This window comes from Pleurodeles waltl, chromosome 7 (genome assembly GCF_031143425.1).
Source record: "Pleurodeles waltl isolate 20211129_DDA chromosome 7, aPleWal1.hap1.20221129, whole genome shotgun sequence".
Lineage (NCBI taxonomy): Eukaryota > Metazoa > Chordata > Amphibia > Caudata > Salamandridae > Pleurodeles > Pleurodeles waltl.
Window position 1 is genome coordinate 406634007 of NC_090446.1, and position 15029 is coordinate 406649035.

General features: G+C 46.0%; 1 protein-coding gene across 3 annotated transcripts in view; it reads right to left on the minus strand.

Moving 5' to 3' along the window:
* NDRG3 (NDRG family member 3) overlaps positions 1-15029 on the minus strand; it is an 836729-nt gene that overhangs the window by 804333 nt on the left and 17367 nt on the right. For all 3 annotated transcript variants that reach the window (XM_069243888.1, XM_069243886.1, XM_069243887.1), the window contains one exon: positions 13158-13193. In XM_069243888.1, the coding sequence (XP_069099989.1) occupies positions 13158-13193 (36 nt within the window). The remainder of the gene's footprint in view (positions 1-13157; positions 13194-15029) is intronic.

Sequence of the window (15029 nt, forward strand, 5' to 3'; positions counted from 1 at the left end):
TGACTAGCAGTTGTGTTGCAAGGTAGTTGTAGTAGATATTAGATATTCCCAACCCTCCGTCGTAGACGTCTCGTTGACAGGTAGTAAGTGCCAGTCTGGGGCGGGTACCCTTACACAAGAAGTAGCTTGTCATCAAGTCAATTTCTTTGAACCATCTCCTGGGGACTGGGTATGGGAAGTTCTGTAATAGGTAAAGGAGCCTAGGAAGAACCATCATTTTGAAGAGTGCTATTCTCCCAAGCAGGTTAAGGGGCAAGGTTTGCCTACGCTGAAGATCGACCTTTATTCTGATAGTGAGTGGTGTGACGTTAAGTTCTCACGCTAGCTCAGGAATGAGGGCAAAGTGGACCCCAAAATATTTGAAACTATTTCGACGGATGGGAATGTTCTGTTGCCAGTCAATACAATCCCTCGAGGGATGCAGAGGGACCACCAGAGATTTACAGGGGTTTAGTGTGAGGCCAGAAGCCTCTGAGAAGAGGTCCAGGATCTGTAAAATACGTGGGCCACTTGTAACTGGGTTGGCAAAGTATAGGAGAACATCATCGGCATAGAGCGCCATCCGGTCCTCCGGTCCGGTGGGCGAAGACCATCCCTCAACCAGAGGGTCCTCTTGGAGCAGTTTTGCCAAGGGCTCTATTAGACCAGCGGGGACAATGGGTATCCCTGATAATTGCCAAGGGCTCTATTAGACCAGCGGGGACAATGGGTATCCCTGATGAGTGCCACGGCTGATAGGAAATGGGGTCCGATATAGCTCCGTTCACCTGCTCCTTGGCCATTGGATGGGAGTATAGTAGCCCCACTAGCCTTCAGAATTTGGGACCAATCCCGTTGCTCCACAGGACTTGATCAAGGTAGGACCAGTCCACGGTGTCAAAGGCTTTTTCAAAATCGAGTAGGAGTAGTGCCTTGGGGGATTGAGGCAAGACTCCACGGTGTGCCAGGGCCAAGTGCAGCCGCCTGATACAATGTCTAGTACTTCAGGGGGCATAAAACCACATTGGTCGGGGTGGACCAGCGACAGGAGCGCTGTCTTCAATCTGGAGGCGAGGATTGAGGACAGTATTTTAACTTCAATGTTTAGGAGAGATATGGGCCGGAAGTTTGAACAATGCAGCGACGGGGATGAGTTTTGGGGATTACCGCGATTGTGGCTTGGTCAATTCCGATAGGGAATCTACCGTTGCTCTCCGCTTCAACGTACATGTTGAGAAGGTGAGGACTTAGTATGTCACTGCACATACTGTACAGTTCTGCTGGGAAGCCGTCTGAGCCTGGGGTCTTGCCTGAAGCCAAGGTGGCTTTTGCGCCTGAGACTTCCAAAGTTATTGCCTCTTCCAAGCTATCTCAAACTGCCTGGGAAATATTGGGGAGGGTAATGTCGTTGAGGAGAGGGAACTCCCTCTCTACCTGTGGTTGGGGGCATTCTTCATATAAGCTGTGCCAGCCAGTGTAGGAGTTTCCCATTCTTGTCCCCCAGGCCATAAACCAGAACCGCTGATGCCCTCCAAATGTGTTTGGCAGACTCCAAAACCAGGAGTTTAATTTCCTCGCGTACCTTTATGAGCTGCTGCATGCAAGGGGCCAAGGGAGAGGCGGAGTGCCAGCGCTCGAGACTTATTGCGTGGGCCTCTAATTCTGCTACCCGGGAGCTTCGCACACGTTCACGTACGTGAAGGAGATGCTTGGCGTGTCCTCGAATTGTCGCTTTACATGCGGGCCAGATCTCTCCGGACCCAAGGCCAGGAGTGTCTTTGTTTTCACATGTAGGACTCCCAGGGCCTCTCCCACCTCCACGTCTGGATCTAGTGCGCTTTCGGCCCATTCGTTGTTCCATCTGGGAGGGATGCCGGCTTCCAGGGGGGGCCTCAAACAGTCCCGAGAGCCCTTCCGGGAACCAAGACTCTCCTCGGTCAACCAGTCCCAGGCCTCTTCTGGAGAGTCAAAGAAGTACGCTTTCCGGCCATGAGGACTTTTAGGCGTGCAGGGAATAGGAGCATATAGGAAAACTGCATGGCTGTAATTTTCTGTTTTACATGATCGTAGGACGGGCGCCAGGTCTGGACTTCGCGAGTGTAGTCCAGGAACAGCAGGATCTTGCTGTTTTCCCAGTGGAGGTCAGCGGAGCGTCTGGCCTCCCTGAGGTCCTTAAAGTTTAAGAAGCGTGCAATCATCGGCCTCCGGGGACCACCCGGAGGAGGCAGAGGGGCCAGAGCCCTGTGGGCGCGTTCAATTGCAAACCAGGCCGAGGGGACTTGTTCGGGCATCCAGGACCTGATCCAGCGCTTGAGGAATTCAGAGGCTTTATTATCTTCTGCTCCTTCCAGGAATCCCACAAAGCGCAGATTGAGTCTTGAGCGGTTTTCCGCATCTTCGGCGTGGCGGTGAAGCTCTCCGGTTCGAGTCTGTAGCTGGGCCACTTTGGTTCTAAGGTCAGCTAATTAGTCTTCCGCCTGGGAGACTCTGGTCTCTACTTCTGTGATACAACCCACTGTGTTTCTGAGGTCCTGTCTTATCAGGCCCATGTCTTCACGTACCTCTCCTATTTTAGTTTCCACAGCCAACTGCAATGATTGGATAGCCAGGAGGATTGTATTCACCCCATCCGGTGCAGGGCATCTGGCGGTGTCATCACCGTCGCTTCGGGGAGTCGTAGAGATGGTAAACTGGTCGATTTTCTGCTGAGAGGCCAGTGGCTGTTTATTTGCTCACTCTTTCCCCATCTTGCCAATGAAATGCTTCTTGCACCTCCTTATGCCGTGTGGAGTTATTGAAAGTCAAGTCTCTGTGACCCTGCAGCCTCAGATGTCTAAGTCCAAGAGGGGTATTTCCAGGGGCACATCCGCTGGCACCGGCCCGGGCACCTCAGGCGGGGCGACCGGCCCGTGAGTGTACGTACTGGGTAGTCGTCTCTGTGCGGATCACCTTCAGGTTATCTATCCCGGAGGCGGGCGACGCCCAGCCAACCACCCTCGGACAGCCTCTAGTCGTCTCAGATCAACACCACCAGGTATTGCCCACCCTCGGAGGCCTCCACATGTAGGTATCTTTCCCCACGGGCGTTTGGGGTCGGGAAGGGCACGTCAGTCTACTTCTCGTGCCCCCGTCCCACAGCACCAGACTCAATACTCTCCACCTCACCTTCCGTTCCTGCGCAGCCACTTCACGGTCCGTTCTTCCAGATCCACTCTCCCCAATATGGACTGCTGGCAAGTGTCCATATACGAATTATTATGGAAGGCCTGATTCAGGCTGGTCTTCTGTGCCTTTCTAAACAGGTCGGTCCTCTGAGCGGTGAGGTCGGAGAAGAGACAGCAATACCATGTCAAATACCCGAGAAACATTGTGGTAAAATTGTTCTGGGGCCTCTATCGTCACTCCTCCCCTCGCGCTGGGCGCCGTTGCTCCGTGTGCCACTAGAGCAGAAACTCAGGCCAGAAGAAGGTCCAGGAGCCTCAATGGGGCAGCCCTATACCTCCGGGGCGTCTCCACCGCAGCCAGGGCCTCCATGTGTGTGTGTCTCAGCAGGCTCGGTGCCGCCACGGCAGGCCCGACCTCGGCTCCGACTCCACCTGCTCGTGGTCGCCCCAGCAGGGAACGGCCAGTCTCAGGGAACTCCGGCGTCCGGCCGCACCAGCATCAGGGAACCGCAGGACAGGCCCAGATCGAGGGCCGCCGCCCAGTTCGGGCCGTCCGCCCCCACCTCCTCCGGATTCCTAGGCAGGGTGCCCAGTGGCACTCCTGCGAAGCCCACGGCCAGGACCCAGTGGTCTCCTCCCACTGGGAGGGGCCCAACAGGGATCACCGAAGCCTCAGGCCAATTCGGCCCGATGGGCCTTTGTCCTCACCGGTCCGTCACCTGCGCCACCAGGGCCCAGGCCCCAATGACAGCCTCAGCACCCGAGGGGGAGGCAGGACCTGTAGCAGCAGAGGCAGCTACCTCCCCCCTCGTCCCGGTCACCTGCGTCACAGCTCTGAGGGGGGGGGGGGGGGGGCGCCGGGCACTTATCTGCGCTCCAACACGTCCGATATAGGATTCGGCGTTGCTTCAGGGGCCGCGGCGGGATGCCACGGCCTGCGCCGCCATTTTAGTCGCTGGTCCAGGCGGCCCGCAGCCGGACTCCTGCCTCGCTTCTCTCAGCTCCTTGGCTCCCCGGGGTCCCCAGTGGACGAGGAACATCCCAGGGTCAACGGCCGGGTGTTTCAGAATGGAAATAAGGTCGGCTTCCTCTGGCGGATGACGGAGGGGTCCAGAGCACTCCCCTCCCAGAATGGTACCTTTAATTTCCCACTTTTGAGTCCCGGCGGGTGGTTATTATGACCAATAAACACAAATAAGAGCCAGACATGTGTTGTTAATTCCTCAGGAGGTTTCAGAACAAGACGGCTAGATCCTTTTTTTGTCTCTGCTCAACACTCTGGTACCATTACTAAATACAGATGGATAAACTGTGCCAACAATGGATGCGTTACTCTACTTTAAAATCTATTAAATAACACCTTAGATTCCTATCGGAGGAAGTTAATTTACAAGATTCTATGTGCGGACCCAGGACGCCATGCTCAAAGCATTTCCTATATGCCATAAATAATGAGATCCGGAAACTATCCCATAAGGAAGATTGATAAAGAAAACATGGAAAGGGCTTTAGCTGTTGTTGATAATGGCATCACTCTGTCCAACAGCATTTACACCATAAATAATATTGGGTCATCTGCAATTGACATCATTCAGAATGAAGTGTCCTTTTTACAACATTAACAAAGTCAGCTGTGTTCTATCATGCAGTTAAGTTGGACACTGCAGGATCTCAAAAGTGGCCGCATGCCCTGGAAGCACGTTACCATTACTAAATTGTTTGCCGCTTTTAATTTGTCCAGACAACAGATAATGGGCAAAAAAGAAGCAAGCTACATCATGCTTAACAACTAGTAAGTAGAAAAGTTGCCTTTCACTGTAGCAGAAGTCACCTCACCAGTATGGCTAGTGCATGGAGTAATAAATTTGCCAATTTCCACCTCTCGTTTCCCAAAGTGTTTAAAGCATTTTGCAGTAGACAGGTTTGAGAGGCTCAGAGGCGGTCATATACACAAGGTGTAGGAGCTGCCTTTCAATTACAAATGTGTGAATGGCAAAACAGAGGTCTTTCTTAATGGAGGCAAATGTGATACTACTGTTAATCATTCTATGATTTGCAAGCACATGTCCTTGCACTATAGATAATTTGCTAGTGCACCACTTGAAATAGAGCAATAAAGTCCAGTTAGTCCATAACGTCAAATGGTCATCTTTTTATTTAGTTTTCATTGCACATAAAAACACATCGGCCAACGCATTTTGACCTTAACAAAGGACTTGTTCAGGGCTGATCTAGTACCTTTTTCCTGTTCCTGAGGGGAGGCCCTCCATCACAACCCAGTTCGTTCACACTTGTGTGTTGGATCCTGCCAGTAGGGCCGCAGCTGCAAGGTGGACCTTGTGCCCTCTGCACCTTGCCGCTGTGGCCCTACTCTTCTGAGTTGGTACCTTGGCAGCAGGTGCTGTGATTTGTGCACACATCGATTCATAAATACTTGCTTCTGGTTTCTTTATATGGTCTATATTCAAGTAGGGGATAGGTGCATTTTCATTTTTAACCTGCTGCCAATCCTATCAATAGTTACATGTCCTTGCACTGCCTGTGCAATGAAGAGGTTGCAAATTTGGCATGCTATCTGAAAGGTACTCCAGTCTTTGATTCATGCAGTATTTTAGATATTTTCTAATGGATGTTAGGTGGTTCTGAATGATTAAAACTGCTGTGGAATGAAGCCAAGAATCACTCACGTGATTTCAGTTACTCAAATGGTAACTTATTGCGGGCATCTTTTATTTACCCACACACAAGAGATAAGTGGCAGGCTTGTGGACCCATAGTATACTTCTAACGTAAAGTGTGACAAGCTCAGCAGACTAAAGGCACTATTGTTCCAAAAACATGTGGCCCTGACATCAGCCAGAGATATGTATGATCTCCAGATAGCAAGATCATTAGCTGAGATACAATCCATATTAAATACCAACTACCCAAAGCATTTGAGAATTGGTCATCAAAACATTCCATGCATCAAATACTGCAGGGATTTCACAAGTTAAGGCTGTCGGTTCTTGATTTGTTAGCACCTTCCAGACCATGTTTGGCGTAATACCTGCTGCCATACACTCATTCATTGAGTGTCTTAGGCAGGTTCCCTATAACTTTGACATTAACTGGCGGAATTCTACTGTTGCTATTTTTGATAGGCAGCAGTTCTCTATCAGTAGTGATGGAGCTACCACCTCCCCAGCTGTGTCAATGCATTACACAGTATTTCAGAGCCTCCTTGCTTGGGGAGCTGGCGCTAGATTGGTCTTGGACATTCAAACCGGTCTCCAAATGTGTCCAACCAGTCTTCCATTGCATCTGGTGTCTCTTCAAATGTGCACCAATAGTGTCTTGCCGTGCATTCTGCACCTCCTGTGGACATGGATCTGTTAATGTTCTCAATGAGGGTTCATGCCCCTGGAGACTGATTCGTGAGGAACCTATGAGCCACCGCTTGTGCATTTGCTGGCTCCAACAACATCTGCACACAGAATAGTGCTACTTATGCAGTTCACTGTGCGCCTGAGGCTGCCACACACTTATGCTCAGGGGATCCTTCTGCCAATACTTTGTTCAACTTGTCATCTGCCAAAGTGGAATCCTACTTGGTCTCGATACCCCTTGACTTCTTGCAGGAGCATGATTAATGTTAAAATTCAACCACTCTTATTGGGGGCTTGGACTTCGCACCCTTGTTCCGGCAATAGGGGAGTGTGCTGTGGGTCCATTTCAGTTAGTTGCTTGGGCACAGGGACAGCTTATCCTCGGCTTGAGACCGGTGCCCTTTTACCCACTTATGCTCTGCTGGTTTTATTCATTTTATTTTCTTAAAACTTTTAATAGTATTGCTTTAATTCCATTATCAGCTACTATTCTGCAAAAGTGTCATTATCTGTGCTATGGATGACATACTTTGCATCATGTTCTTTTCCTCTGAATTACAAGAATGGAGGAGGCACACAGAATAATATTTCGTATCGCCGGCTCCAAGCCTGCGTCAACAGTCCAGCGCTTAAGTACATACCTGCATCAGGCTTCTGTGCATGAACATAAATATCTTGAAGGACAGGGTATTGGAGGAGGGTTCCAGGCCGAATTTTCATCTATATAGCATGCTGGTTTTCTGGCCAACCTCAGCCTTTGTGTCTCCACAGATCCAGATCTGGAGACAGGTGGCCTGACCTTGTACCAAAGTTGCAGGGGTGGGGTGTGCTTCTCGTGGACACTGTATAGACAGATTTGGCTTACATCACCATGTGCTCGCTTAAGGGCTAGGGATTAGGCTTTTAGGTTGGAATTGTATATTCATGTTATGACAAATATGTTGGGGTTGTTTATATTCACATCTGATTTTCACACTCCTGATTCTGTTATTCATCATTAACCTAATCATTGCAACCCATGCATTTTATCATAGATTGCAGCCTTTTTAATAAGTGTATTGAAAACGGTGCGGCATCTCTTTTCTTGCCTGTGTTTATGTAAGAGACTTGTATGTGGAGAAAAAGGGGTAAGATTGTTTCCACCACGATTTTCCTGAGGGGTCTTCAGAGTCAATGCAAGGCTGCCACAAATCACCTTTACCGGTTGGGCTTTGGTGAGGTACTGCTAGTGAGCCAAGAGGGTTGGACCGACAGCTGCCATCTGGTGTAGGAGTGACTCAGTCCCTCAAAATGCAGAGGTGCTGCCAACCCCCAAATCCAGTAGTCTACTTTGCGAGAATCTTTATGACACCATACAACTCAAGGTCTTGAAGATACTCTGCAGCTCCTGCAAGAAACATGAAATATAGTTCTGTTGCATTCCTGAAATTTCTGTCACCATTTGATAACCCCAAAAAACAGAATATAGGCACCAGATGGTCCACTTGGATCCTAACTTTCCATGATTTCACAGATGCCCTGGAAAAAGTAAGTGAGGAGAAAATCATTAAATATTAAGAGAATCTCTGGTGACAGAGTAAAAGTGATGAAGAAACACACAGACCAAGGCAATGTCTTACTGTCAAATTAAAGGAGCCTTAGGAGCCAAGTTCATCCCCATGCCAAACGTTGACTATGAAAGGTGCATTTTCAAACATGTGAGGAAACAAGTTGGTGAGAAGATGGATGAGTTTGTTGAAAGACTTCATGTGCTCAAACACTGAATTCAGTGAATTCTAAGCTGAAGCCATGTATCTAAGAGTCATTGATGGTCGTTTGTCAGACTCGTTCAGAAGACGTATATTGTGAGACACTCAGTTTAGAAAAGTGTTAATGTCTCCTGAAGTAGAATTACAAGCTGATCAGCAAACTGCTGACATGGAAGTGGGGACAGCAAAAGGTGAATCAGCAGTGGTCATGAAGAGTAGCACACCAGCGCCAAGTAGATGCCCGTAAGTTGACGTAGTTGAAGAAAGAAAGCCTGTTTCTGATGTGCATTTTCATTTCCACATCAGAAAAAAATGCTCATCCATTGGACAAACGTGTAAAGGGTGTGGAAAGGAGAACTAATTTATAACAGATTGTGAAGCAAAGCAACAAAAAAAAAAAAAAAAATCAGATGCATCAATGCAGGAGGCGGAAGATGGATGCCAGAAGTAGTCTCGCCACACCCACAAAGACAAAAAATGAACTCAACTGACCGTTCTAAACTAAACGCAGTTGATCACCATCAAGTTCAGCCTGCAACAGTTCCTGGACTTTACCATCGAGCGTCAGTGAAGATGGTGAAGGTATGATGATCATAGATAAAAAGGAATGACATGCACAAGTGGGCCTTGCAGTTTGTATGGAAGAAAAAGGGTCAGCAACAAGTGAACTGAGAAAGCAATACAACTCATATGAACATTGCCCCAAACATCGAACTGAAAGTCAACAGCTGTCCAGTAACTTTTGCAAACTATACCGGTGCATCTATCAACACCATTCTAGTTGAACAGTTTCACAGGCTCTCATCTATACCATGTCTCAAAGTGTCAAGTACAAAGGTGTATACATGGGCTGCTGCCTAACTCTTGAGGAGTCAAGGATCATTCACAGCAAAATCTGCAGCACAATAAGATGTCTGTGCAGGCACAATTCACGTTCAAGGTGCTATATCAAGTGCATGCCTACTTAGCTTAACCATGGGTGTTGACATGGGGCTGATATGCATCCAATACAACCTAAATCTACAACTTGAAATTGAGTCCGTTCCCATCACTTTTTCGTGGTCTAGGAAAGCTCAAAAGATGAAGGTACAACTTTTCATTAACATCAGGCCTGTTGCACTGCAACACTGCAGAAAGGCATTTCACCTACAGGAAACAGTTTTGAAGGAACTAGAAGCTCAGCTGATCAGGACATGGAACGCTCTACTGGTCCTCCACCTTGGGTGTCGCCCACTGTGGTAGTGCTGAAAAAGAACAGTGGCTATGCAGTGCGCATGTGGAACCAATGATGCGTTCCACGTCTCCCTCAATCTGTATTTTTAGGTCAAAGTCTATCTGGCGGTAGTACACGCCCGTTCGCCATTTCAACTGCAACAAAATCACTAGTTGCTGTTGCACCCAGATGTTCTTTCAGACTCTGGCAACATATCGTGACCTCTGCAGCGCTGTCTAGCAGTGTCACTGCTCACGTCTTGTTCTTCAGCAAAGTTCTCAAGTGTATTGGCATTTTTAAGCGATAGTGCTGCCGCCTTCTTCTTTGTAAGCTGTGGCTTTTGTTGCGAAGTCTGTTCTTTTTTTACTGTAGACTGTGGTAAGTGTGTTTCACGTAGTCCGGACGTCGGTCAGGACGGTCCCCTCTCGCTGCGCCTGTCCAGAGCGTCCTGAAAGGAATGAGAGTGACGTGAATCAGTATATCTATCAGGAGTTCTAATATTCACCCTATTTCTGAGAGTATATCTCCTTTCAGAGTTAGCTGGATGTGGAGAATCTGCTCTCTTATTCCTTCTTTCTTTAAATTGTTTTGGCTTCTCCCAGCACTTTTTCAAGCTTTCTTGTGTCTGTTTAGTACCTTCCTTAGGGGTGGTACTGTGTACTTCCAATTTCTTTGGCTTGGCTCCCAAACCATCCCGTCCTATACTAGTATAGGTATCTCTTGTTCCAAATGTGGAGTTTCTCAGAGACACTAGCGTACAGCCAGTGCTAAAGCTTCCCCTTTAAAATTACTGAGTATTATTGAGAATACTCCGTCAAAGTTACGTATCAATTTCATCCCCAAATCTAGGGCAGGAGCTGCCCCATGCTCATTCTGAATTTGTTTTAACACTTCCGGAAAATTGGCAAGTGTCGGGGTACCATGTGTGGTAGTATATATTGCAGCGAAGACTGTGCCCCATGTGGCACAATCATCCACCAAGGGAACCATCCCAAAGGGCAAACACATTGTTAGAATTCTATGTTTCTCCTGTGGTCCTGTATGGGGAAAAACAGCTTCCAGCTGATTCGTTTTCTGGGCTATCCATTAAAGTACCTTCTCCCTATCTGTGGGTACCTTACCCATAATGGTATGAACTGTTTGTGGATTAATCCCAGTAGCCAATTAATATCCAGCAAGTGCTGGTCGTGCTGGTGTTGTGTTCAAAGTCCACATTACTAACTGAACAAGCCTTCTATATAATGTTACAACTTCATTATATAAGTTTTGCAGATCTGCTACTGCCATGTTCTGTATTCCGGGGTGCGGTGTGTATGTGGCAAACATAGGCCATGTTGGTCCGCCATTACTCAAAGGACCTAATCTCACTCGCTGTACTACAAGTGGGAGGGTCCCTTCAAACCAGTTCTGACGCTCTTGATAGGTGAGCAGTATTTCGTGATACTGGTATGCTTGGTATCGTTGAGGTACATTAGCTATTTTATAAGTGTGAAAGGTAGCTGACCTGGCGTCTTCCTCAGGAAAGGTGACCCAAGCATAGAATGTTTGTTTGGTAAGCTTCATTAGCTTCTACTATGAAAGTGACGTCCCCGCCCTCGTCTCTTAAGCCATCCGCTACTAGATGTAATGTTAATGCCTGTCTAGCATTCTCAGGAACGTCTATGGCGTTAAGCCATATTGAAAAATTGGGTAAAGAGATGGAAAAGCCCTTTTTAAGAGTTTGAGCTCAAACAACCTACAGCCTAATTAGGTGTTGTCTGTTCAGCTGAGTAGGATTTTCCCAAAGACCACGGACGTCTCCATATAATGGTACTTAGGGTACCTGTCGTCTGAGACAGTGTTAATCGGGGTATCTGTAAATTAGTGCCTAAACACCATCGTTGGTGGCACCATGTCATAGTTTGGACTCTTGCTCCAGGCAAGACTGCTGGTTTAGGGATAACAGTACTTATGTTTGTAAGAGACTATGCCTGTCCTACAACAAGTCGCAACTGTAGTCCCAACCCTTCCGGCTCACTAGCAGTACCTCAACAACAACCCAAACAGTTAAAGGTGATTTGTGGCAGCCTTTATGTATGGACTCAGAAGTAGGACGTCTCAGGAAATGTCACAGTTAAACGGAGATTCCCCCTTTCTCACAGATATATTATATCTCAACCAAACACAGGCAATAACAAAGATGCAGTAGTGTTCCAATAGTTTTTAATTCAACATAATGCAGTAAATCATACTGGCTGCAGTGATTAGGATAATGAACAGTACAAGAGATAGAATTGTAAAGACGAGGGTCATGATTATGAAGACCCCCACCATCTTGTATTAGCAAAGGAAGACATGAAGCGTATCATATGTCCGTGTACCCTATCATCATAGGCCTAACCTTGTACCTAGAGGAGAGCTGGGTACCCTAACCCTGGTTACCTTGAATGAGGTCTTGAGCTCAGACTTCGCCAGAACATGAAGGCCGGGTCAGCGTCAAGGCGACGTGCAGCATTGATAGCAGTGATGCTATCTGGTCGGAATCCCTCTGATTATCTGTCTAAAGTGTGATGTATTTATACTAATCTGCTTGGACCCCTGACAGAGGTTGTTCCAAAACAATAAATAACACTACATGCTTGGGACAGTAATTTCTAATGTGAGCCCCCATAGTTTGTCTTTGTTGTATGAGATGACACCTTAGCGAGGGGACACTGGTAACATAACTCTAAAGAAAAGGGCCTAACTATATACACGGCAGCCATCCTAAAAGAGTTAATTAAATAAATGGTCTAAGACAGAGCAGGCTAAGTAGGTTAAAGTCACTAGGTGACGGGGGCACGAGTCTGCAAGCAAATGCTAAACTAACTCCTGTTATCCCATTAAGACAAACTAGGATTCTCTACAGGTGCACAGTTGGAGGACAGTCAGTGCGGGGCATTGGCCATCTGATTCCACTTTCAAGAGGTTTACTTTAGACTGGTAATTGACATGGCATCACTGGTTGAGTAAACTGCAAACCAGTTGAATCTTTCCTCTGGTCCCGACATAGAACAGAAAATTCCCTAGCTTACGTGGAAAGAATTTTCAACTCTTAAGTACACGAAGACAAGTATTATTCTGCCCATGGATGGGAGATTTGTTTTTCCAACCAACTTTTTGACCTCATCCTCTTTGTGGGACATACTTTGTTTTAAGTGAGTAACATTAAATCTATTACGTCCACATTTTCACAGACACTGTGGTCGTTCTGTTTTGTATAAAAGTTTAACAAAATGGTACATAAGAATGCTTCTCTTGTACAGAAAAGGAGGTGTTAATAGTTACTTATTTCCTCTGATAATACATCTTCAGTTTCCCTAGTTATCTAATCTTCCAAAACAGAGTAACGTAAATCGCATGAAGGGGATTAAAAAAAAAAATAAAGCAAAGAAAGAACAGTGCAATTGTCGCCGTGCCCTTTATAGAACTGAAGATTTTCCGCCACAAATTAGGGAGTTTATTATTTATGTCACAGGTATGCCACTTCTAGACATCTCTGAAACTTGGTTACATTGGATGACACGCCAGCTTTAGGCGTAGTATTTAGCAAACAAAATGTTCATAGTCAAAGCTAATATCAAATTAGGGGGAATCCAGTTGACCAAAATGATACAGTTGCTAAATTGTCAGTTTCAATGAAAATCATTGATAGCTTAACTCTTACCTGACCATCAAAGTCTTGGAAGCTTTGTGCAGAATTCTGTGAGAAAAAAAAAAAAAAGTGTTAGTTTATTGAAAAGGACTCCGAGCAGAATAAAAGCTTTCGGTCCAGGAAACTTTGATATGGCAATGGTGTATCCAAACACTAGGATTTAAAACCTTAACTGTTGAGTTGTAAAAGCAAAAAAGGAGAGAGAAAAAGTTAAAGTTATTTGCATAAATTAAACTTTAAAGATTAATAACCTGAGAGTATGGCGAATAGTTTACCTCGTCGCCAACGTGACTGAAAGCCAGCCCGACTTATATTAAGTGCATTGTATCCTATGGCACTTAAAATAAGGCCAGCGGATTACACTTTGTATTTGAGACTAAGTGATACGTCTGCCAAGCTGTAAATCAGACCCTTAGTTGCCTGAGTAATTAGAAAAACTTAAGTATGTGGGAGAATGTTAGTTTTGTATTGTATTTTGTGCCTTCAGTAATAACTAAAGTGCACATTAAAAATACATAAATAACACAAAGTCTTACTGTTGGCAAAACTGTAGTTGCACAGCCCAGAAAGGTTTTCATTACCTACTGCTACAGCACAGACTCCATTCTATGCTGTGGCTTTTATTATCAGGATGAACAATTCGGGCAAATAAGATGTACCCAGAGCATTGTATTCAATCAGTACTTTACTACTTGCAGCAACGTTTCTACAGACTATTTGACTAGCACAATTAATTATTTTTATGTTCAGCTTCTTGTGTACCCAAATTCTATTTAAGGTTTTTAACATCTACTGAAATTTCAGCTATGCAACAGCTTTCATAGAAAATCTGATGGTGGTTCAGAATCTGATCAAACTACCTGTAATGCGAGGAAAAGGGCCTTGTTAGTTCACGGCTGTCTGAATGAGTCTCTCCCAGACAGACGAGTGAACCTCAAAAGGGATGTGCGTTCTGCCTTCCCCCACCGCTCCCCCCTCCAGAGAATCCTCCACTTGTGCCTTAAAAATGATAGTACTCCCTAACCCTTTCCAGAATTCAGAACATCAACTCTGTGAAAGGAGGGAAGGGCTGATAATGGTCGCAGTCTGAGATAAACAGCATTTCCAAACATCTCCCTCCATTCCTGTGCATTCAGCACAGTAAGTTTCACGGTGGTTGCCAACTATCACCACGTTGCCGTCAGAGCTAGCCAAGTCTGGAGAGACAGCTACAGAACTTGCATTGCTGAGAAAACATGGGCTTTGTGACTCCTACAGCCACCTTCACTGGGGAAAACTGCTTTCAAATCCCCAAAGGTTTGATGATGAAGACCTATGGCTGAGGAGAACAGGAGCAGTAGATCCTTGAAGTCAAGGCTTTGTTTAAGAACAAGGCAACCGTGAAGGGTGAGGCTTGGCTACCCTCATACTAGGACAACACTATTTCATAATGCACTGAGTTTGTGTCCCTTTTGCCATCAAAAAGAAGGTCTCAAGTAACTGCTTTAAATATTTTTATCTACTGTGTTCATCCAAAATATCATGTTTATCTGTAATGTTTTGTGCCTAGTATTTGCTTTTCACTTTAGATTAAAAGGGTCCAAAGCAATAAACTGCACCTATGCAAAGAAAAAGGGTATTGACTGAACTTTATTGGTTAAAGAACCATTTAGATTCTCTCCATGAAGATTAGGTTTCTTTCCAGTAACAAACCAACAAATGCCACTGAGGCTATGTAGTGAAGAAGTAAAAATCAAAACATGATAGTATAACCAACTGCAAAACCATAAACTCATTAACTTTAATAGACTTTTGCAAAGGAAAACCACTGCACAGCGTTCAAAAAGCCAAACCAAAAGATGATTGAATCCAGGGACTGAGAATGTAATGAATAAACTATTGTAC